Source organism: Phoenix dactylifera, chromosome 7 (assembly GCF_051530095.1).
Source record: "Phoenix dactylifera cultivar Ajwa chromosome 7, Ajwa_hap1_PhDact_Kaust_v1.1, whole genome shotgun sequence".
NCBI lineage: Eukaryota > Viridiplantae > Streptophyta > Magnoliopsida > Arecales > Arecaceae > Phoenix > Phoenix dactylifera.
The window spans coordinates 242095-267799 of NC_143196.1; the positions used below are offsets into that span (position 1 = coordinate 242095).

At 37.9% G+C, this 25705-nt stretch overlaps 1 protein-coding gene across 4 annotated transcripts; it reads right to left on the reverse strand.

The window, feature by feature from the left end:
* Nucleotides 1-1308: 1308 nt before the first annotated feature.
* Nucleotides 1309-25675, reverse strand: LOC103707544 (exocyst complex component SEC3A-like). Of its 4 annotated transcripts, none has more exons than XM_039127699.3 (26): nt 25219-25675; nt 24230-24300; nt 23591-23671; nt 23337-23404; nt 23014-23116; nt 21445-21590; nt 16673-16790; nt 16105-16209; nt 14941-15042; nt 14673-14810; nt 14107-14235; nt 13952-14032; nt 13784-13858; nt 10947-11117; nt 10707-10857; nt 10515-10579; nt 7972-8142; nt 7800-7879; nt 5415-5496; nt 5011-5108; nt 4673-4781; nt 4446-4514; nt 3820-3885; nt 3655-3744; nt 1776-1920; nt 1309-1560 (listed from the first exon to the last, which is right to left on the reverse strand). In XM_039127699.3, exons 1-25 carry the CDS (start codon nt 25388-25390, stop codon nt 1810-1812), a joined length of 2652 nt encoding a protein of 883 aa, XP_038983627.3. In that variant the 5' UTR covers nt 25391-25675; the 3' UTR covers nt 1309-1560; nt 1776-1809. The 4 variants fall into 4 exon arrangements, with proteins under 4 accessions (XP_038983627.3, XP_038983629.3, XP_038983628.3 ...); XM_039127701.3 differs by having other exon boundaries at nt 10770-10857; nt 25219-25639; XM_039127700.3 differs by having other exon boundaries at nt 1309-1535; nt 25219-25639.
* Between the last annotated feature and the right edge of the window lie 30 nt (nt 25676-25705).

Consider the following 25705-nt stretch of genomic DNA (forward strand, 5'->3'; position numbering starts at 1 on the left):
GTCTCTCTCCGTCTAACCCTCCCATAGTCCCACCTCTCTCTCTCTCTCTCCGTCGAAGCCTCCCAAGTCCCAACCGCTCCACATCTCTCTGTTGCCGAACGGAACCCCAAGGTCCCCAATCCCCCACCTCTCTCTCTCTCTCTCTCCCCGTCGAACCTCCCAAGTCCCATCTCTCTCTGTCTCTTGCCGGTGGATGACGACGATAGCGGGCCGACTGCCGAGGAGCGCCGATAAGCTCCCCGGTGGGGAGGACGAGGGAAGCAGGGAAGCACCGATGACCGAGCAAGGGTAATTTCTAATCTCTCCCCTTTTTTTTGAGTATTTTACTATTTTATTTCTGATTATTTATAATAATAGTTAGTTAAACGGGTAAGCATAAACGAATCCGACCCGTTTAATTGACCCGTTTATTAAACAGGTTAAACGGGTCGGGTCGGATTATCTGTTTATTAAATAGGTCGGGTTCAGATTGTAATTTCTGACCTGTTTAATAAACAGGTCAGGTTCAGGTTTATACTTTTCTGACCCGTTTAACATCTGACCCGACCCGTTTATGTCTGACCCGACCCGATTGCCACCCCTAGGTACAGCTGCTCTCGAAGGAGATGAATGCTAACCTAAGAAAGCTCGACCTTGGAGTCTGATGAGTTGCCAACCGAGATGATGGCAGGAGAATCCTTCGAGATAAACACAAAGAAAACCGTGCAGCAGGTCCAACGCTACATAAAAGAAACGCCCTCTTTCTACTCATTTAGGCTTGGGGATTCATAAAGACATACTTCCACGAAGGATGACACGGATACAGTAGCCTAGAATACTCAAAACCTTTACATCCACATGAATTAATTCTATGTTGATGGAAAACACCCACAACTTTGATACCACCGTCGTTTAGCATCATCTGTCCTGTGTCAACTCACAAATACTCGTCGACAGGTTGCAGGAACGTCCGGAGTGACTCAGTCCGAGGGTAGAGAACAAAACTACCATTGTATATTACCAGCTAGAAGCCACGAGAGAGAGAGAGATCGCTTGACCAACACCATGGCCAATACAGGAAATATAACATTTTGATCCATTTAAGTTTCCATCGACCAGAGTCCCAGCTGCTAATTTACTGCTAATATCATTGTCCATAGACTTACATGGATAATCTGATTGTTAGCGTAACAAAATATGGCCTCTTCCATGTATTAGTCTTCTCCTAGGTGCCGGCTGTTGTCATTCACTTCTCTTTTTTGGTGTAACTGATGCAACACTCTTCAACTCCCACTAATGTTGGCCGATGATATATCCAACTTGGTACGTGATCGCATGATGTGTAATTTAAATTGAAATTCTCCAAAATATATATCATTATGCAATTCTTTAACCCGCAAAATGTTCGACAATGAGCAGGAAAAACAGGAAAAGAATAATCCTTATCTTAATCATAATCAACAATCCTTGCCTTCATTTTGGTACATGAGATGATAAGTGCATCCGAGGAGAAAATTATACTCGCATCATGGGCACTTCGAGACATAGGGCAGTACCTACAATTTTTTTTCACTAGTTAATCTGCAAAATAGAATAGAGATTCCCATTCAATCAAGAATTTCAAGCAATTTCTCTGATATAATTTGTCCTTGGTAAACCAAAGAGGAGACGGCAAATAACATGAATAGAAAAAAGAAAGGGGAAACGGGAAAAAGAACCAAAATGGAATGAATTCAATGTAACATAGGAATAGAATAACATACTATAAGAAAAAGGGGAATATGAAAGACTGTTACCCTTAAGGATGATATGCAAATTCTACGCCTATGTCTACATTGAAGCCAGAAGTTCTCTCATCTCTGACGCTGTAGGAATGGTCTCATTTGGATAAATTTTAGCAACTAGCTGAAGAAAACTTCCGTATTTATCCAAAAACTCATTCTGCAATGCCAAAATAGTGCATGTGTCAAACAATATCACATAAAAATAAAATGGTATAATCAACAGGCCTTATCTCATTAATATTGATTTTAAATAACAATCATTTGTATCCGCACAAAAGGTTTCTTCAGGCCATACAATTTGTATTTACTTCCTGTCTGTGCATGGGCATGTGTTTGTGTTCGATACTAAATGCTAAATATTATATACATTTGTCCTAAATTAATTACAGTAATCAGGACAATTTTACTATGCTCATTTGAAGTTCACGAATATCAGTTGCAGTTAATCGAATTCAGTGAAATAAATTTGATCATCCATATGCCCCATGAGACTTCCTTTATCACCATAGAATTTTAGCAATTACGTAACACATTAGAGAGGATCACCTGTGCATAAAACCTGCCCTCAGATTTTCAAAATGCAGTATATGTAGCCATATGTGTATGCAGTCCCCTGACTGCACCGCAATCCTCAAGCAACTGCTATATGCAGTCTGGCTACATTTGGGCCAAAAATACAATTTATTTAGTATTATATGAAAATATATGTGACAGGATTAGCGTTATGACTACATATGCAGCCTACTTACCGTTGTATGACTAATAATATGGCCCTTCTAGCATTATGTGACCATATATATAGCCCCTTTTATGCAGGCCAAAGCATGTTTTAGATGCTTTGGTTGGATGTGCATTCCAGATGGGCCAGATACATGTTCATTGATAATATATATATGTTAATTATGCTATAATTAATTCTGGTAAGAATTAAATGCTAAGTAGTGAGCACTAATTTCTTGATGTTACTGTTATTATTATTTCTATTAGTTATAAAAATAATTATTGTTGCATTTAATACAAATTATTTATATTTAAGAGACTAGCTTCATATGTGCCAGCATATGCGGCAATCTTTATGTGCTGTGCGGCCCCTTGCCCACCCGCATACCGCAACCGGTTTCTAAAACCCTGCCTGCTCTAATATAATTTAAGGTATCCTCATCCTTATCTTATTTTAAAATTGAATTGAAGATAGTGAGGATTGTTTCTTTTGGAAATATCTTATCTTGCAATTGCTGATAGATCTTCAACTCCTCCAACATACCAATTGAGTTGTATGCCATGTAGCACTTCATACTTTGTTTTGGGTCAATTAACTTTTGAGCTTCATAATCTAGAGGTCCATCTCCACTTTGGATCCACCATACAGATTATGAAGTCATTCTTATCAATCTCTCCATACTTTCGTTGCATAGATCCAAGGCAGAGAAGGTGATCTTGTTATTCTCTATAACTTTCTTTCACTACCTCTACGTTATTGGTCAACACTTTGCTTGTCTCATCAACCAACACTATATCACTTGGGAATAATATACACAAGGAACCTATTATTACGATTAATCCATTTTTTATAAAGTTTTTTGAAAAACTTTGCCCTATTTCACACATTAGAATGCTTTTCACAACCTATTTCAGCCTTTCTGTGAACATTAGCCCGCTATAAATCCAGAGGAATTCAAAGGCATCTAAATCAAAAGTGCACTTGCTACTTTCCATTTAATAAAAAAAGGCAAAGAAGCAAGAAGTTTTTTTTTTTTTTTTTTTGATGAAGAAAGAAGCAAGAAGTTTGATCATATTGCTGCTCCATATGGCCTAACTATCAATCAGGACATTTAACACCCACAAAAACAGACATATGATTAACACACTCAGAGCAGATGAAAAGGCAAACCTTGCATTTATCCCATAATGAAGGCAACAACTCTTCTGAAGTCAAATTTTTCTGTAACTTCCTATACATGGCACCGATGGCCTTGTCCAGCTGTCAGCAAAGGGGTTAAAAAATATCTATAAACTCTACTGAATATGAAAAATGTGGTTTTTGTTCTGCTCTTACTCCTGATAAGCTAGATTTCAATGTTTTCCGGAGATCCACTTTTGACATTCCAACTTGAAAAGGAATCTGAATATGCAAACCAGCAGATACCGTCAGCCACAACAACCAGCAGAAACACATACAGATGTTTAACTTGCACCCCACAACCCACCCACCCCCCCCCCCCCCCCCCGGCCCCAACCCCAAAAAAAATAAAATAAATAAAAGACCAAATGACCAACAAGTAAATTATTGAAAAGAATAGATAAAAGCACCAAGAAGAAATAAAGACAGTAAAAAGGAGGAAGGAAAAAAAGTTAAAAACTACTGTATGCGAAGTTACATTAAATGCAAGTCATTGAAAGGTTAAATAACCTAGATAAAACTACTTGCAGTTGTTGCCCGGTTGGTTGGGTGAACTGGGGCCAACCCCCATTGTAATCATCAAAGGAACCTAGCATGCAAGTATTATGTTATAATACCTTTATTTATTTATTTATTTGAATATGGCGACAGAAGTTATCTAAATTTACATCTATCAAGGGCATTTTACTTTTTTACTAGCTACGGAACAGAATACCCTTTAACAGAACCCAACCATCTCAAACTAATACTAGGGGAAAAGCAACAATCTATGTTCCACTCACCTCCTCTGACGGAATCGTGAATGTCAATTCCTCAATTCTACGAGCAAACTGAAATAATTTTTCAAAGTGCTGCAAAGAAGTAGTTCCATACATGAGAAAACCAGCTTCCAAATATGAATTCCCAGTTTAAATCTCAAACATGGAAAGGGCGTAACCAATGTCTGATGCAACAACCTAAGTAGCTTCGCTAGAAATAAGAAGTAAAATAGAAACGGAGATATACTTACAATATAAATAACCATATTGATATGGCGCAAGCAGGCTTGCTCATAAGATTCACTTGCTTGATGATAGAATTTTGCAAGTGTGGGAACAGCATTGGCTAAATCATAAAGGCTGCAACCAAATAAATACTTCAAGTCAGTAAAATTGATACCATGTTCAATTCAACATGAGATGAGACTTGTTGCTTAACCTTAAGCATATAATCTTTCTGTCAATACAAAAATAAACAGGACAGCAGAAAAAGAAATTAGAGGTAAGCCATGACCGTAACTAGCAAAACTTTATCTCACATATTATTAAAAAAGACATCAGAAAAAAAATAAGTTAAAATCTTAGCAACCTGTTCTGGAAAGCTGCATAATTCTCTAACAGTACAATGTCCGAATATTTTGGGTCGGTCTGTGCAATCCTCTCCAAAGTCACAAACATAATGCTAACCTGTTCCAAAGCATCAAATTGTTTTTCTCCAAAGTCAAAACATAATGATAAGCTAGTATACATAACATCAACCAGATGGAAAGTCCTGTATTCATACATCAAAGTATCACAAGCCTTGTCATTCAAAACAATGCTGATTAACTTTTTGAAAAGACAGGCTACCTTAGTTGCATTGAATGTAATAAGTCCAAATTGTACTCAGTGCTTGTGCTACTTCAAACATTATCTTTTTGTTGAAAGGAAAATGAAACATTCGATAAAAAGTGATGAGTGTCTGAGTAGCATCATCGACCGTAGAATACTTACAATTTTTGTATATGCCTGGTCAACCAAATCCCTTGATTGCCCTTGGATGTATTGCTCCATACGTGTTGCAAGAGAAGCAAATCTATGCATCGAGACCATAGATCTAAATTATTCTGAGTAATGAGGAATTTGAACATCTACAGCATAAGCTAAATGCAGATGCAACAGAACTAATTTTTCAACCCGACTATAGATGAAAATAACATGGATGTAATAGATATACGTCTGACTATACAGTTTTGCACTCAAGGCTTTCTTGTAAGATATACTCCTTTCAAATGATACCACTGGCATCTCAAACATAAGATTAATTGATGGTGCAATAATGAGGGGTGAATCCCGAGCAAGACAGTTGAAAACCTTGAGAACCATCCACCGCACATACTACCACTTCCACAGTTAAAAACATTTAATATGATCCTTTTTCGAGAGAATGAAATAAATTCAGTTCACCATATATTCAATTATTTAAATGGAAAGGCACTCCCCATGAGCTAGACCTCCCAGTAGTGGTCGGGCGGGCCTCCATTCAATCTATATATAGGGAGAGAAGAGTGCATATATACCAAACAATCGGGACCTGCCGTCTACTGAATATTGAGGGCCCACTTGTCAATACAACCAAAACGGTTAGTGTATAGTTTTACAATTTAAGTGGGTATCAGTCAGTATCCCATCTTAAGCAGGCAGTGGTTCTACTCTTTAAAATCAATAAGGTAAAAATTTGGCAACAGGCTCCTTCACATTGCACAAATGCTTCATGCCCAAAGTGGAGCAAGAAGGCTTTGAGAAGGGATCAGTTGTATGGTTTATAAGTTCGGATTGACATATCTAAAGCTTAACTTTGCTCTAATAACGATATGGATAAACGATAACATTGTAAACCCACCATCACTGTTTAATTGGCATTTGGTTTGCAGGGTGGGGATGACATTAGTAAGCACACCTCACATACAAGAAGACCAACAAGACAGAGGATAAGGTGGATGGATAAGTTGTGGCCATGTGAAAAATGCACTCTACACTATGGATTTCCCATGGAATTAAGTAGTCTAGTTCAGCATAATAAGCTAGATTTTTGAGGGAGAGTTCAGAGGGCTTTCTTCCCTGTACCAAGGTAAAAAGAAAGTTTAGGTTTAAAGCCAACAAAAGATGCATAAATTATTAATCTCACCATGAACTTAGTTTACAACATCAAAAATTGGAACTAGGTCCATGAGTTAGCCAAGAAATAGAGAGAGAAAAAAATCTAAACTGTGAATTAACACATGAAAACCTACAAATGTGGTTTTGGTTTGGAGTTTGGACCAACAGGTTAGACTGACAAGAAAACCTTATAGAGAATTAGTTTACAGATGCACGTTTAAGAAAAAGAAATGCAGTGAAATTTTTACCAGATGCGATAAGTGGCGTATAACAAGCAAGGAGGCCAACAGACTCCCACTCTGAATGCACCACCATGTTTAAAGAGAATTAAGAAATTCAACAGAGGGCCAAGAACAATTTAAAGTGTCCATCCAATGAAAATTATATCAGCAAGGTGATTCAAACAAAAAACAAAAAATTGCATACATGTAAAAAGATAAGTTTCAATGAATGTTGCTAACATCAATATTGCATTTTTGACAAATGAGTGGTGCAAATTGCTAATAACATGTGAATCACTATATTATACAATGATTTATTGCCATGTTAAGTGTAGCAAAGCTTGCATTGCCAGCTCATTTACTGTGTTAGGCATTTAGATCATATGAAACTGAAATCAGCATAAGAAGGCTGGCACTACAGGTGGTCCATTAGGATAACTTTTCTATGTTAAGGGATGAATGGAAATAGAAGAAAAGGTTATGTGATAATTACTGGAAATGAATAATGACCAACTTATGGAATGAATACACCTAGTCTGGTATAAATCTAAATAGAAAAGCTTGTAAGATCCAAAGATAAATAGGGTCTTGCAATGATTTTTGCAGTTTTCCATTCTTCTTATGATCGTCAACAGACTTCTATCATTGCACCAATTTTGGTTGCATATTTAAGTTATAGCAGAGTAAAAGGTTGACACCAATAAAACAAACCGTTAGTGACATGATACGAGTTTCCCACTACTCTATAGATCTATTAGTCTGTCTCTTTATTGTGTAATCTACAATTTTCATGGCACCAATTTGCAAGCAGACACTTTTTGGATACATTTAAAAGGAGAAGTTTTAGCCAAGAAAATCAAACAATACATGAAATAGAATCAACTAATCTAGCAACATTAAATAGAAATTAATCAAAAGCATAGTTAATAAGAATTACATTTAAGCAAGAAGACTGAAAACAGGTTGAAAACATCAGACCATACAAGTAAACAAGTTTAAAAATTCAAAAGCAGTTAACCTTGGAATATAGGGTACAACCCCCATTGGTCGTACATTGCGTTCATGCCTTTCAATCTGGTAACAAGCATCATCCACAAACTGCAATGAACATTGCAATTAAAAAAATATTTGATTAAGGCATTTCCCTATGAAAAGGGCAAGTGCAATATCATGTGGCAGTATGACCAAACCCTGCTGAAGTGAACCGAAATTCTGGTCTCCAGGTCATCAAGTAACAGACGCACAAATCCTGCTGCATCAGCTTTCTGACCAGAAAGGTAGCGCTCTGTAATCCCATGCATTGATATGCAGCACATAGGATCAATCTTGCATGCCCAATCTACCACTGAGTAGAAATCTTCCTAATAAAACAGAAAGTAGCAATAGCAATTTACTGAACTTCAAAAAACTAAAGATTTGTCAGGTTGTCTTAAATAAAATATAATTTTTAATAACTGGTAAGACAAAACCACTAAAATAAGATAATGGTATTATTGTCCTTAAAATAATAAATATAAGTAATGCTAATAATCAATAAGCAGAAATGATAAGTAATGATAATAATCAATAAGCAGGAATGATTAAGTGCTCATATGAAACTAGAAAGTTTTCAGGTCAATTTGCACTTGAAATGGTATAGGAAGACATGCAAAATCCAGTCACATAACTGAATAGTAATTAGCACGTTGTGCTTGATTTCATGGTAAACAGCTCAGAATTTTTTTACCCTCAAACAAATTAGAACTCAAAAGGTACATTTAAGTTATCAAAAGTGACAGACTTTTCCACACGAGGCATATACATTGCAGATGCATGAATAGAGCCCATGATTGAAAATTGTTTTCATCAAGCAAATATGGTGAAAAACTCCAAAAAAGGTTGAAGTCAATTTTCATGACCAAAAATCGACGTTGGAGTGCACATAATGAAAATTGTCAAAAGACAAAATAAAAGATATGAATTTAAATAGTTGAGTGCTCAGTTTCACTGACAAGTAGGGCAACTACAGGGGCCTACAAAGTACAAAGATTTGTGATGAATATGCTCATACAAAAATCTCAAGCAGCCGTAATAGTAAAAACTTGTCAAAGCTGACCAACAACTATTAATGAAGTTTTAACTATGTATAACAGCTCTTGACCACCTAAGCAGGTGCTCGAAAGACAAAGGTAAATTTTGGAGTATTACGTTTAATGCATGGAGACCTATGAGGAAATAACCACATCTCTCAAAAGATTTTTTTTTAAAAAAAAGGGAAAAGAATGGAAGAGATCTAAATTTAGAAAAAAAGTACATCAAATGTAATAGAGCGAAAAATTATATTTTTTGCTTGCACTCATCTAACTAGAGTCCTCTGTCTTTAGATATACATGTGTTATGTGTGCTACTTATGTAAGCATGCCTACACACTGCTTGAACAAAAAACATCCCCATCAATCATCATGGTAAAGACACTACATCGGGCTGGCAAATGATTTGAGCAGGTCTGTTGGCCCAGACCACCTTAAGGCCAATAAGTTCATAGCTTTGAATTGGGCTAGGACTAAAGGTTAAAGTTCTAGCATATTTTCTGTCAGATTTTAGCTGCCACCATCACAGCCCAAAGCCAGAACCTCATTAATTTGGGAAATTAACTTTCACCCCTTTGCACGACTTTGTAGAAGAAGGTGTAACAATGTATAAAGCAACACATATTTCACATTAGCAAACTATTAGTAAACAAAACTTAGCCAAACACTAACCTTAAACGGCAATAAAATTTAAGGAATGAGAATCAATCAGCCCTTTAACTTACATACACATATTTCAGCATATCATAGATATCTATTGCTACAGACGGGGCATAACAGCTTCGTAGTGCCCTCCAACCATGTTTATCTCCTCTGTGGTGGCCCCCCTTTCCTCACAGTGGGAGCACCAGTGGATGGGGAGGAGAAAGGAGATGTGGACAAGACTGTACATGGATTTGTTGAGGCTGGAGAGCAACAGTAGAAAACAAGGGGAAAGAGCAGAAGGCAGGATAGGGAGAGTAGGTGGAGTGGAGAAAATTAAGGAAAGGAGGATAGAGAGAATTGTAGGAAGAAGAGAGGAATGGAGATTGAAGGGTCCATTTGTGCCTAGGGGCGACAAACGTTTGGGCTTGAGCCCAGCAAACAATAATATATTCAGGCTTAGAGCCAGCCAGGGTACATGTTAAAAAAATTGAACCAAGCTTGCACAATGAGTGGCCCCACCAAACCATCCCAATTCCAGCCCTGGCCCTGCATCAGATGCAAATGGGGCCCACATATCAAGAGGGATATGGTATGCTTCATCCTCAAGTGTATGACATTTTGACCCTGTACACACGTGGCTATGGTCATGGTCTGTCGTACTGTCCAATACCGTCTAGTACGAGGCGTACCGTACCATACTATACCGAGAGAAAACTGGTACGAAACTTAACTTCGAGTCAGTACAAGCCCCGTACCACCCCGTATCAAAGTGTAACAATCTGTACCAAAGTGTACCGAGGTGTACCAAAGTGTGTACCGGCCTGCACCGAAGCATACCGGCCTGTACCGAGACATACCGACCTATATTGAGGCATACCGAGATAAACTTTGAGAAAAATGGTTAGAGAGCTATTTTGGTATAGAGATGTACCATACCGTACCACACCGAATCGATAAAGTACCGATACAGTTTGCGGTACCAAGATAGTGGACCTTGGCTATGGTCATACAAAAATTACCTGGGTTCCATCGAGCAACTCTCGTAGACATTCATTTAACATTGCCAACTCTGCAGGATTATTACCTGGAGAAAGAATCATAAGAAATGCATGTTACTTGGAGAAATATTAATCACAAAATGTAGAAAGCAAACATCATATCAGTCATGAGACAATGCTGAGGTCCATTAAGAACAAAACAAAGAAGATTACTGGGTTTGACATCATTTCCATGAGCATTCATCTTGCTGAGATTTTCTTCATTTGTACAATTACCATTAGAAGCAGTTCTGTCAACACTTGGAGCATCAGGTGGAGCAAATGTAGAAACTTCAAAGCACATAAAATGCACAAAAAAAGAGCTCTGCAATAGCAACCAAAAGTGCATGTTTTATTCCATGTATTGATAAGCTTTACTATGAGATTCGATGCATGAATAGATGAAAAAATAACCTCATCTACAAAAAGAGGAATAAAGACTGTCAACATCTTTGAGTATGCTTCAGAAGTTGAAGTATCTGCATTATTTGCTGTCTGACTTGAAGCTGTGGGACCCTCAAGCCAAAGATTTGGATTTCTTGATGCCTTGGTACTTGCACGAAGTTCATTAGCAAACTCACGAACCTAAAAACCATACACCAAAAACTAGGTTAACATCTATATTTACAAATCACATTCATCTTTTTATGTTTACAGTTTTCTTACAGTCTCTACCAAGAATGTTCTGCATTTGCTACCATCTGAAATTGTAGATATGAGCAATATGCTTACAAGCTTAACAAAAATGAGTTCTAAAGGAGTGGACCGCAAAGGAGAGGCTACCAGCTCTTTTAAGAAGCCATGTAAACATAGAAGATGGCAAAAGTGAGAAAGAAGGAAGATTCTTAGATAACACAATAGAGGATCCCTAAGGTCCCTATTGGTGTGCAAGGAAGGCACTGCTCATAAATAGCATAATCTTGAGATACGCAACTCCCTCCACAAGCTGTCCTACTATTTTTGACAGGATGATGCTCAAGGATGAAATTGCAAGTAAATGTTTGTATTATTACAGAATCATATTCTACCAAAATTTTATCCCTTCAAATAAAGGTTCTACCTCAATCTCTAAAAACTTTACCAACTTGGGGAGCAAATCCAGAAGTGCACAGATTCTTGTTATGGCATGATGATGAATATGTATGCTTATGAGACACGCTGATGAGTATGTCAGCCAGACCATTGGTGCACGCATATAGTATAGTACATTCAGCAAACCTAACATACAATCCACAAACATTCAAGGAATAAAATAAAAATGTCTTGACAGTATATTAGAACTCAATATGGGGTATCTATGATTTAATAGGTTGGTCCTAGCTAACATGCCACACAAACTCAAAGAGAATCAATAACTATACTTTGGCAGTAGAATGATAAATTTAAATGAAATTAAAAGTTAGACATGTCAGTGTGCACAGAAGCATGAAAAGAAGATGGCAAAACAATAAAAGTGTGAAAATAAGTTTTAAAGTTGCCACGGACCAAGCTCTTAAGAGTCCACAAAATGAGCTGAAAGTATGCCGGAGGATACACATTTTCATGGATCAAGTCAATGCTACCAGATGCAATGTGCTTATTGCCAAGGATGACCACCGACATTTAGTTTTCCAAGCAGCAACTACAATGCAGCATCTGTGGTATGGTGGCAATGGTGGTGGAGGCAATAGCAATAGCAATTGCAGCAAGAGGTATGGTGGCAATGGTGGTGGAGGCAATAGCAGCTGTGGTGGCAGCAGCGGCGGAGGTGAAAAGTGTATCAAGGGGGTGGTTGTAGCAGTGGTGGACTGGTGGCTGAGGTGGTGGAGGCAGCAACGACAGAGCTGCGCTTGAAAAACTTGAATTGCTTGTTTTTTTCTTAAAAAATAGGTGAAGAAAAAATTTTCACATTTACACTTTTTTTCAGAGACAACAAGAATATTTTTTAGAAAGAACATAGAACCAGTAATATCGAATATGTTTTTTATCTCAGTTTTTATGTTTTCATTTTATTACTAATAGAAAGCAGAAGGAAAGAAATTATGCCGTACTTTTTCAAAGAATAGGATAATTTTCTTTTTCCATATGTTTCTTTACAATCAAAGAGACTCTAAACAAATATATGTTCGATCTTATTTGCAGAGTTTTTTTGTTCAGACTAGTTTCAAACATCAATAAGGACAGCAACTTAACAAATTTTTAGAAAAACTAAACCTGCTTCTTACCTAATATTTCCAAACCTGGACTTACATTTTTAAGAACCCATATATTCTATCCTAAGGTCTTGTCATATTGCTAAAAAAATAGTTTAAATACATCATGGTAATAAAGCTCTAAAGCATGGTTTGTTGTGCCGAAATCGGGGCCTAGACCATTTCGTGTCGGCCCCATACCGACATAGTAGAGGAAGCAGGGGAGAGGGCGAACGGGGGAGCAAAAGAGAGAGAGAAGGGGAAGAAAGTGAGAGAGAGAGAGAAAGAGGGCGGCAGAGGCAGGCGGAGGGGGCTCCACGGCCGGGTCCCCTATTTCGTTCGAAACAGGGATCTAGCCGCCTTTTTATTTTGCGACTCTTAAATGGTCAGCAAATAGTTTGCCAACTTCACTTAAAAATCGCCAAATTAAAAAAGGATCGGACTCTTATTTTGAACGAAACAGAAGACCAGTCCGCGGAGGACCGGCGAGCCGCGGAGGACCGGCGAGCCGCGCAGCCAGTCTCCACCTCCATCTCTCTTTCTTCCTCTCCCTCCCCCCTGCTCACTCTTTTTTCCTCTTTCCTTCTTCTCCCCCTCTAGCATGGTATGCTGTATTGTATTAAACCGGACGGTACCGAGCGTACCATACCGATTTGGTACCGGTACTGGCGGCGTACCAATACTCAGTACGTTAGGCGTACAGCGTACTGTACCATACCGACACTATGCTAGTGTGGCATCGGTACGGAATCCGGTATCAGTACGGTGGACCTTCCTCTCTGGCGACGGATTTCATTTCTGTTGCCGAAACTGTTCCGGTCCGCCACTGGGACGACTCAATACGATCGGAACTGTCTGGTTCGAGACGGTTCCGCCGACTCTGCTCTAAAGCCTATATGGTTATGCAATTGTATCATGTAGTTTTAATTGAAGTAAATATGGTAAATCTATTCCTTTTAGGATTTCATGACTAACATTACTATAGACCATGGACATATCACATAAAAACATGAGAGGAGAAATAAATTGAAAAATGATCAAAATTGAAAAATGATCAAAAGGAGTGTTTTTGCAGCTGACCTCTCGACGAAGTAGCAGGTTAAAAGAATGGCAATAAGCTTTCCTCAAAGGGCCCAGACAATTCTTGTCAAGACTCTACATTATTCATAAAAGTTTAATGTGAAATTATAAGACATACTAAAACTAAAACATCTTGCACAAACCTATGGTTTCTTAATAAGTACAAACCTTTATATGCTGTAGAAGTCGTGCATAAGTCCTGCACTTGCACCTAAGCTCTGCATGGTCAGGCCTTTTCACCAGTCCCCGCTGCATGCATCCCAAGGAACAACCTCAACTTAAAGTTTAGAATGACTAATGATTGATGAAACTAAAAAGATTACCTGAGAAAAATAGCTCTTGTCGTTTATCATTAAATCCACCAGACTAGGAAAGTAATTCCTTAAAAATTCTGATGCTCTCCTAACGAATGTACATTTTAGTAATATAAATTCGGCACGTTTTTCCTTCACCTGTACAGATTACATTTCTTAAATTTGCTTCAAGTCCACTGCAACACTAAAGTAGAGTAAGGAATAAGCAATATTTATGCATTCTGTTGCTTGATGTTTATGATCAATGGCTGGTTTATTACTCTGATTTCACAAAAAAATTCTCCAAAATCAGTAAATTAAGGTGCTAATTTGTTATCAAAGCAGTGAAAATAATTTCAAAACCACACAGAGTATTCCTGATAGCCTCATGCGCGCGCGCACACACACATACATACATATACACACATACATATATACATACACACACACATGTATATATACATACACACACACATATATATACATGTATATATATGCATATGTGTGTGTAATACGTGACTCCAATGAATTCCTCTAGAATTTTCTCTAGTCGATCATTTAGAATCTGTCAACATAAGCAGCACTAGAAGACATACAGCTCGCAATTTTGCATAACATGAATCCAAATTTGGTACTTCAAGATTACGGATAGCATCAGTTAACCATTCACATGCTTCAATGTTTTTAATCATGTTTGCCTCATCAAATGAACCTCCTGTCAGAGCTGCTTCCCACTGCCATCCATGTGATTAAATTGGATATTAGTCTTACAAAAAATACAAAATAAACTCTTGAAAACTGACTCCATCAAAATGGATTCACAGTGAGTATTTAGTGGTTATATTACAACAGACATAAACATACCTCGGAAGGAATTTGCAAGCGTTCAAGTAACTTATCAAGTTCCTCAATAAGTAATTTGTTATTTACTGAATGTAACTCCAACTTATTGTTGCGTGATTCTATCTGCAATGTATAAGCTGGAAATATATATAACTTGCAATGATGGTAAACAGAATGACTTCAGATAAATGAAGATATTTTGATCAACATATAAGTGGTGACATGAACCAAAACAAATTATAACTAGCTGCATGAAAGCATGAGAAGGAATATATACCGATGGTAGTGCATTTCGTTGATGATAGATACCTAGATCAGGTTTGCTGAGTAAACAGTTACAGCAGCAAATTAATTTGCTCCCCTGGATTTGGACATGGATAGAAGCTGGCACAACTTATGGATCTAACAAGTTTAACAAAATGGCCAAGATTTGGGTAGCGTTTGGGCCACTGATCAGGCCAACAATGACCTGGTTGGAATATCTCTCTCCCCCACCTCCTACCTCTCTCCCTTCTACCAAACAGATGATGTGAGCAGATGATGAGGTTTATCTTAAATGGATTGAATTGTATTGTGAGTCTGTGAAGGAAGACAAACCACATGGGAGATAAGCTTATACAAAAGATCTCAAGATTTGGTGTATGAGTTGTAGTGTCACTAAAGTTTTATTTGAGGCCAATATTTATAGAGCAGTAAGATTACCAAGCATATGATGTATTTGGTGGCTAACCCCTGAATTAGCCAGTAACATCTCTACTCGCTGACAAGATTATCATAAAAACGGGCCAAACATGAATCAATGGAACAATGACAACAACAAAGCTTGAGCCCATCAAGATGTGGTCAGCAATAAAGCAAAAAGGAAAGAAGGCCAGTTATGAGATTGAACAGAATTTTCCACCTGGTAGTTAGCCTGATGCCGACCCTCCAATATAACTGCACCAACCTTAGTCTTATGCAAAATCACGAGTAATGGGAGCAATTATATATATATATATATATATATATATATATATATATATATATATATATATATATATACTTAAGGAATATATATGTGTATAAGTATTAAAAAACATGCATCAACGTCAAAAAATTTCCCAAGATTAATAAGTTTCATCTTCTGAAACTAATATGCAACTTTTTCTGAAAATAGATGTATTATATCAATTGACTGGATCATACCGATTTAATGTCCTCTCTCATATGTCTGAGCTTCACGTTGAAAATACCTAGCCACTCATCCATATCATGCACACATATGCTTGCTGTTTCTAATCCCTGTAATACCTGCACAATGTAGGGTTTCAACAACTCCAAGTAAATGACTTGCCTATGGATCTCTTTCTAATAGCAAAATCAGTTCAGAAACCGTACATGATATTCGACTTATTGGGTAAAATGACTGTTGAGATACATAACCAAAACAAACAACCCTCACAAGTCACAACAACTATTTACTTTTGGCTTTTCTTATTGGCCACTCATTCCTATTAAGGGCTAGTCTCCGACTACCAGATTTTCCAAGTCTTTTTTAATAGCTTTCATACAAATTAAGGCCTTGATTGATAAATTACAGTATCTGAAAAAAAAAAAAAAAGCTCACTTCTCACTTGTGAACCACCCCCACCTCCCCCCCCCCCAAGGGGCAAGAGGGGGAGCGAGCGAGACGGGAAGAGAAAAAGCTTAGAATTAGAAACTCATAATAGTCGATGGGGATGCAAAGGTACAGAAGACTAAATCCACAGGCAACCTCTTCTATTATAGATTCATTTTCCAGAAGGGCATGGACATTTGCTGCTTCTAGAGCCAAAAGTTCCCGCTTCAGCCTTTCTGAAAATGCCTCTGCTTCCCCAATGCCCATAACATAGCTGCATCAAAACAACAAATGCCTAGTCATATGAACTGCTAAGAAACTAGATATGACAAAAGTAAAATTTGGTACAAAAAAGTGAGAAGTTAAAAGAACAGAAAAAGAAAACAAAGAGAAGTGTTATGGATGCTCAAACTACTCAGAAACACTATGCCTCCTTAGAAACTTACCAAGAGGTTATATTTATGCCTGTGTCTTTGGAAATATTAAGACAATTCAATAATTATAATTGGCTATCTTAAAGTACATATTTTATAGCATAGGGATTCCTGGTGTTCCTGGTGTTGTACCTGTGGTGTGTTAGTTATTTATTGCATGAGACTTCACATAAAGAACCTGGAAGATCTTCTTATCAGTGAGCCAATTCCACTATTGACTTGGATCATCATATCACAAGATTCACAACCGATGTTACTGATCCCATACCCTTATCAGCCATTCTGGTTAAACTGGCCCAGAATCTGACATCATGGACACCATCAGGCATGACATACCTGGCCAACTTCCAGAACACACTAAGGCTTTGATGCAGGTATTTGTGGGCGCTTGGGATCTGCAATTTGATGTATGCCCCTTAATGCTCCTATCTCCAGCCATTGGAGAAAGTCAAACCACAACAAAAAAAATTGGATAGATCAGTGTCCTTCTTGTGCCATCAACCTGTCATAGCACCATATGAAAGCAACAATCCTCTTTCTGATAGCCCATTGGATACATCTGATGTTGTACCAATGCAACCCAATTATAGGACAAGCCTCTCGTATCGCTTCGCAAGTCAGCTGCAAGTTCACTTGAAACCTGCGTACGACCCTCCTATATCCTTCCCTTCATTGAAAGCTCCTTGAGATTTTTGAGCATCACTTTTCCCCTTTTCATTTTAGGTTTTCAATCTCAGTATTGGAACCTGTAGGGTTGGGTAGGACAATATGCCCCCATAGAGACAGATGGTCCGTTGTTGGAATCAACACAGCAGTTGCACTACCTATCAGGGGGTCATGTATCGAGCCCCTAACTGAATATGATATACCCAGTACCAAGGCAGCTCATTACCGAAAACCTGACTGCAAAACACAAACAACAATTCCTATAAATCTTAGATCCCTTCATGAATCTCAATAAAACCACTTAGCTCTCTTTAGTGTGCATTTATCTTTCTATTTCTATTATGAACCAACTTTTGCTGTAACTTTGGGTTTTTTTCTTGAATTGAATGCTCTTTACCCTTCAACTTTATAGTCTTTCATGTTGAGGCATACATAGTATGTATCTTTCTACACTATCATAATCATACAATGGACAGATTTCCCCTATTTTTGCATCATATGAGGGTATCCGATACTGATACTCACTAGATACTTATTAGATATGTGCCTAATACCTATGTCAAGTATCCCATTTTTCAAAATTGAAAAAACATCCTATATACTTCCTGGATACATTTGAAATACTTCCCTAATATAGGTTTAGTAAAATTAAAAATAGAGATGAAGGTGAAGTGAAAAATAAGGATCATGAAGTTTCTAAGAGTAATCATTTTCGGTACTTCGGATCGATTATTCATAAGGGAAGATTGAGAGAGTGTTATCCATAAAATTAAAGCAAATCAAATAGTGGAGAAGTGCAACTAGGATATTAATGATCGTAGGATAAGAACTATGTTGAAAAATATTTACAGGACGACCATACAACCAGCTATGCTTTATGGTACAAATACGTTGGGCTGTTAAAAGAAAATCATGTGCATAAAATAAGTGTGGCCAAAATGAGAATGTTGAGATGGATGTGTAGTAATACAAGAAAGAATAAGAAATAAAGTAATTCATCAAATGGTAGAGATAGCACCAATTGAGGATAAACTAAAAGAAGGACGACTTAGATGCTTTGGATATGTACAATATAGACCAAGGGATGCACCTGTATGAAGGGGTGATTTGATACATGTAGAAGGAAAGAAAGGTGGAGGTAAATTGGAAATCACATAGGATAAAATAGTAAGGCATTACTTGATATCTCTAGATCATTCAGAAAGTATGGCACTAAGCATAGCAAATGTAGAAAAAGGATTCACATAACCAACCCCAACTAGTTTGGAATTAAGGCTCGGTTGAGTTGAGCTTAGAACTTGATGCAATCCTATAAATATGGACTATGTCAGTCTAATATGATAGTTCACTTTACTTTTCCTCTATAAAAAACGAGTTTTAAAGTGGGTTAAATTTGATCCGATTATATCCGACTTTAAGTCCAACTTTTATCGGATGACTTTTAACATAAAATAATCTCTGAACATGTATCACCTAGTCAGGGCCGGCCCGAGCCTTAGGCGACTGAGGCGGTCGCCTAAGGCCCCGGGCCAAAGGAAGGCCCCGGGAGGCTGACCAAAAGGAAGCAAAGGCCCCATATAAACGGGATCAGGAGCTGGCTAAGAATCTTCTCCCCTCCATCGGTGGAGAGTTTTCTGGCCTGCAGAGGGGCAATTTGGAAGTTGGGGACAGTAGTTTTGTTTTGGGTTGGGGGGGGGAGAGAGAGAGAGAGGAGGGATTTGGTTGGCTTGATAGACGCCTGAAGCCACTCTTACCTTTCATCCCTTCTCTTTTTTGGTTTTGGTCTTGGTTTTCCTTCCCTCACACCACTCCTGATCCAGCTGGGCCATCCGGAAGAAAGATAGGGGGATTGGAGATGGACGTCTTGGAGGGTGGAGATTCTTTTAGTTTTCTCCTCTCGGTTTCTTCTCCCCTCTTGGGTGGTAGAGAGAGAAAAGGAGGGAGGGGGTTGAATGGCTGCTGTGCCGTGATGTTGCAGTTGCTGCTTGGGTACTCACTTGAAGGGGAGATGGTGGGATGGGATTTTTATTAATTTGATGGAGTGAATTTCCCATAATGACCCTACTTTCTCTTATTGAGAGATTTCTTTATGGACAAATTCTTTTCTTACCTTGACCATGAAGTGCCATGGGATGACCTTTTCCTATCCGGCTCTTGCTTGACATGGTAAACAGTATTTCCAAGTATTATCTCAGTTATTTAATCAGTTTCATGGCCCTTCATTTAGAATAATTACTTTTATGTGCTTCTATTCAAGAATTATATTAAATTGAAAAGGCTTCTTGTCTATCTTTGTTAGATTCATGGTTGAAATAGTGTACTTGATAGCTATCTATTTTCATATATTTTTTTAAGTATTTTATATTTATTAAAAAAATTATTATTAAAAAAATTATTATTAAAAACAAAAGGCCTCATTCATTGGATTCGCCTTAGGCCCCAGAATGTATTGAGCCGCCCCTGCACCTAGTTGAAAAAGCTTTCCCGAGTAAATCCTTCTAATGACCCATTTATCTACGGCACTGATGGATTAAGATTTATTATCGCTGAAGTAGTTCTCCGCCAGGTCTAGGGCTCATTCGGTCCCTAACGGAGATGACTCCCTTGTTCTTGTTGAGGCGTCATTGCCTCTGAATTGCGCTCTTGCTAGTGCCCAGCCAGGTTTGGGCAGCTCTTTGGAGAAGGACTTAGCCCCCCGTGAGGTTGGTAACAGTACACCCTCATCAGAAGTTCTGTTAGCTGAGATTGCCTCTTTGAGGAGAGAATGTGAATCTTTGAGAACCCTGGTGGATGCATGCATGTATATATGTATATAATTAGCTATGCATGTAGGTATGTATATAGTGTAGCTATGCATGTATATATGTATGTATAAATAGATAAATTTCTTGATGTATCCTAGCCATATCGTATTCTACTTTTTCAATATTTGTTGCACTGGCATATCTATATCATTTATCAATGTTGCTACTTCATGGCTTCACAATATGTTGAATCAAAGAAATAAAGGGTTAATGCCGGAAAGAGAAAAGGACCAACCACCCTTCCAATTGTAGCTCCAATGAGAAAATAATGATCAAGGGACAACAAGAAAGAACATCATTAACTAAGGAGTAGGAACAAGATAAGGAGAAATATCCCTTTTCTATGCTAACATTTAACTCACTACATCAAGAACATGATGCACTTGAAATTAAATACTCAATAAAAAGTAGATAACAAAAAAATTCCCCACTATGGTGGCTCACAAAACTAAAGTTCTACATGCAATGGAAGGAATAGTTAAATGATCCCAATTGGTAGCAACTGATGCTTACAAATGAAAACCCCTACCATATTTTTCTACAAAAACAAATAAGAAACAAAAGCCAGCAACAATAATCTAAAGACTTGTCCCAACTTTGTGGGGTCAGTTTCATGAATTTGTATTCTTTCCAATCATTCTTATCAAGGGGGAAAAACCAATGATGACTGCTTTATATAACTTAGACTATTCTGAAGATAAGAAGAGCTTGGAACTTTTTACCTGTAGGAACAAATTCCAACTTACTATGGATAACAAAATTAAAGCTGTTTCATTTCAAAAAATGTCAAGCTGGAGAGAGAGAGAGAGAGAGAGAGAGAGAGTAAAAATTAAAAGCAGTTGATATGATGCAAAGCTTGCTTGCACGTCTAACGTGTATAAACTATAGTACAAAATTTATAAAATCTAAATTTTAACTCAATCAGAAAATGTGAGATAAGCAAAAAGTAACCCCATCAAAATAGCAAAATACAGGAACACCATAAAGAAAATAAATTCTCAAGCAAGGATATAAACAGGCATACATGCCAAGAAGAGCCTCCATATCCTCTTCTTCAGCTTGCGAAACAAGGTCTCTTTCAACGGTAACTTGTGAGTCATTCTGTGTCACAAGAGATGTAGCTGGTCCATTTTGGGTACTGACTTGATTTGTGACTGCAGGAGTGTTTTCCTGAACCAGATTTGTATTAAGAGGTTTTACTGTAAGATGCTCATATATAAGTCTGTTTGATGAGAGATTGCACATGATAAAAACTTGAAAACTTCCACAATGATGAATATGGCCCCAGGAAGATATCTATTGTTGAAAATTAGTTGAAGAGCAAGAACTTATTTTGAGGAAGAGCACTAGGACTTGATACAGTTGATTCGTTTAGTGTTTCTTGGAGTTAATGTAAGCATTGGTGCTTACTGCACCACATCAATATATCATACTATATGCCTCATAGGCAAAGTACCCAAAGCTATATTTGTGTCTGTATTTCTAAATATTATCAGGGGACTTATTGTATTGTACAATGTTTTACAAGTTAGATATGGCAAAACAAAAAGAGCAACCAAAAAAATGACAGCAGCATCAACCTAATTCCATATAGATAGGATCAGCTATGAAGCACAACTCTAAAAGAAGACTCTTAACAACAACTGGAAAAACATTTTCAAAAGGCTCTCACCTAAAACCTCACACAAATTATGCTTACAATCCTAGCTTGAAACAGTAGATGGATACGAGGACCTTATAAAAAGGAAAGAAAAAGCAGGCAAAATGTTCTGTAATTGGAATGTGAATGGCTTTATACATGCACCCCTCATTGTGGTGTCTTATTCATGTGGTATGACTCCTTTCTAACTATACACATTTTGCTTCATGTCCTCAAGAGGTTGCCAATTCAATAGAACCTCTCAAGTTTCAAAATCAATCAACAAAGTTAATTTGAAAGATTAGATGATCAACTAAGACCAACATAAGGCATATGAAATGATTAATAAGCAATTATTTTAGGAGTCAAAATAAAATTTTGTTGCAAATTGCCTAGATATATCTATTGGCATATATTCCTAGCCTCCATATAACATTTTATTATCTATTGATATTTACGATGAGGCCTCTGGTGCTTTCGAAGGTAATGTCCATAATGAGACTTCAGCAAAGTGAATGTTAAACTTAAATTATGGAAGAATGCCTTGAAGAATTAGGGTCTATTGCTTAATCAATGTGAGCTTGGGTTTAATGGGGATTCCTTAAACTTGTTCCTGCTATATCTTCTTAATTTTCTTATTCAATCATCATGGAAGGTTGATATAAGAAGAAAATTGAAATCAGTTATTTCATATGATTGCTGCATGAACTTGGAAGAAGGGGTACACAAATAAGAACACTCATCCTAATTTCATGCATCCAAAATATAATGAATGTGTCTGCATCTTGATTGTGGGTGAGTGGCTGCAGTTGGGTGGGTCAGTGGGTGTGGGTGTGTGTCCGTGGTGGCTGGGTGGGTGTCTGCATCTATTTGTGCGTGCCTATGTGCATGGATGGGTAATGGGTGCAGGGGAATGAGTATGTTTAAGTGGAATGAGTATGTTTAAGTGCACACCTTTGCCCAAAGAGCCATCTCCACAATATCTATACCAACAGTTTTTGGAAGACGGCCCAATATCTCTTTACACATATTTAAGATGCAGAGAAGTAATCGATTCCTACAAAAGAGAGAGAGAGAGATTAAACGAAACCACAAAATCATATTAGCTTAGATTGATCCAGCTAAAATTCTCGACTAAATGTTCAACTATTTTTATTTTCCACAACAAACCAGTAAAAAAATATGCAAAACAGAAAAAAATAGGCAGGAGAAACTTCACTATGTATGTACACATGTATGTATACATCCATGAACTTGTCATGCTACTAAGTGATCACCTGTCATCTTTGTTGCGCATTGTCCATTGAGGAGGAGCTACACTCTGGCTTCTAAGATTATCAAAGCCCTAAACCAAATAATATAGAGGGAAAACTTGAATGACTTCAAATTATCACAAAAATCTAGACTAATATAAATGGACCAAATTAACTTTTCCACTCTTCATGGAATATGGAATTCCCATACAAACATTTTGATGGAAAAATATACATGAAATCTACAATGAGAGACCAAGAAAATAAAAGAAAGTTACCAGCATAAAAGTACAGCCACTGGGATCATTTTGAATAACTTCCACTTTTGAAAGATGCTTTAGCTTGTAAATTTTTGCAGGCTACACAATTAACAGATGTAGTGAGCAGAAAAATCTTTGATGTTTACCTATTCTCATAGACCTGATCTTAGAAAAAGGCAATGTAGAGAATATTCCATAAACTTAATCACGATGATTTAATCAATTAGGAACACCAAAATATACCTCAACCTTTTTGGCCTCCAGTGTCCTGTTATCCTTAATTATTTCAGTAAGTGGTGTAGGAGAATATTAATTTTTGTTTAACAAATCCATAGCTCGTTTACCTCTAGTAGGCATCCATTATTTCTGACGTTAAATGTTAAAGATATTGAATTTTGTCTCTTTGTTGCATACAAAATAATAAAGTCAAGATCGGGCAGCAACTCACAACTGTAATTGAGAAGAATAAATAAGTTATTGTGTCACTGGCTTACCTTCTGTAGAATGACACTATTTTTTAAAAGCATGATAAAATCCATCCTAAGACTTCATCTAAGAAGTTGTCATTAGAGAAAAAAACGTACAAGAGTTTTCAGAATACTTGGAAAATGTTGTCCAAACTTAGTTGCACATAAATATGGAAAAGCAATTAATTACCTCAAGAACTCCTCCGCTGGAATATTTTAGAACACGAAGAAAAGCTTTAGTCCTCTGGCCTTTCGATTTGGCTGCATTAACGGATGGCATTTACTACATATCTCACGTTTATAGCAACCAAAAAATGCATAATGAGAGAGAAAGAGAGCTCCACAATTGATGGAAACCACTTTTGTAGATTATCTACTTTCGATCTAAGTTAGAAAATCAATTAAATGAAACGTATGTAAACGAAATGTGAAGACCCGTGCGGGCGGGCGTGTGGTTAGTCCTACATTAGTTATTCGACGGAGAGATCTTGGGTATTTATACAGTACTTAAGAACCCAAATAATACCTTCTAACAGTCTTTTTAGTTGAGATTCTAGGTTGCTATAAATGGTATCGAAGCGGATCTGGCTCATTGCCTATGTAAACTAGGGGACATTGCAGCACAGATTCATTGAGACTATCAACCACGGGCTAATCGTGGTATTTGTGATTAGATTTGAATTGGTTTAGCTCCTTTGTCTAATGAGGATGTCAGGGCTTAAGCAAGAGGAGTATATGAGGCCCTATGCGGGCATGTGTTTGGTCCCATGTTAGTTATTCATCTGGGAGATCTTGGATATCGTGTGTTTAGTCTCATACTAGTTATTCATCAAAAAGATCTTCGGTATTTATATAAGACTAAGAAACTCAAAAAATACTATTCGGCTAGCCTTTTCAGGTGAGGTCTGGGGTTGTGACACGAAAGATAAAAAGGTATGCATACCAGGATGCGCCTCATACATAAGTTCAAGCATTCCATGATCATGGGAGTTATAATGGATACAAGAAATTTGCAGGCATCATAATTATTTAAATCATGCAGCTACCAATTTAATTGGAAATTTTAGCTACATCTTGTGTGTGAGCGAGAGACAGAGAGAGAGAGAGAGAAGAAAGAGGAAGTTGGATAGGTTAGGTTGACAAGGTGAGAATGAGATGGTTATGGAGAGTATAGCGTACTGGTGATGGCGAGAACCCTGGGTTTGGCCATATGGCGGCCGAGCTTGCCGGCCTTGCCCCAGACGCCGCGGCTCTTGGCCACCCGGATGGACAGCACCACCTTCTGCTTGCCCTCGATGGCCGCCTCGCACGCCCTCCGCAGCTCCATGTCGTCCGCGCTCGACCGCGCCATCCCTCCCCCTTCCCTTCCTCTCGCCCTCTGCTCCTGCTGGCTGGTTAAATCACAACGAAAACGAAAGCAAAGAGAAGAGATGATCCCAGGATGACTGGATTCGGATTTATTTCGTTCGTTTCTAACCAACACCAACACAAGCGCAATCTCTGGAAGATTCGGACGGTTTGGTGATCCGAGGATTTCTCCCCTTGTGTCTCTGCTTCCATCCGTGACCGCGCGCCCTCGCGACCATCTCCATTCCTCCCCTTTTTCGCGGAGGAGACGTTCCGAGGCGGGTCCAGTAAGATCTAGCGACGGAGACGTGCCACACAT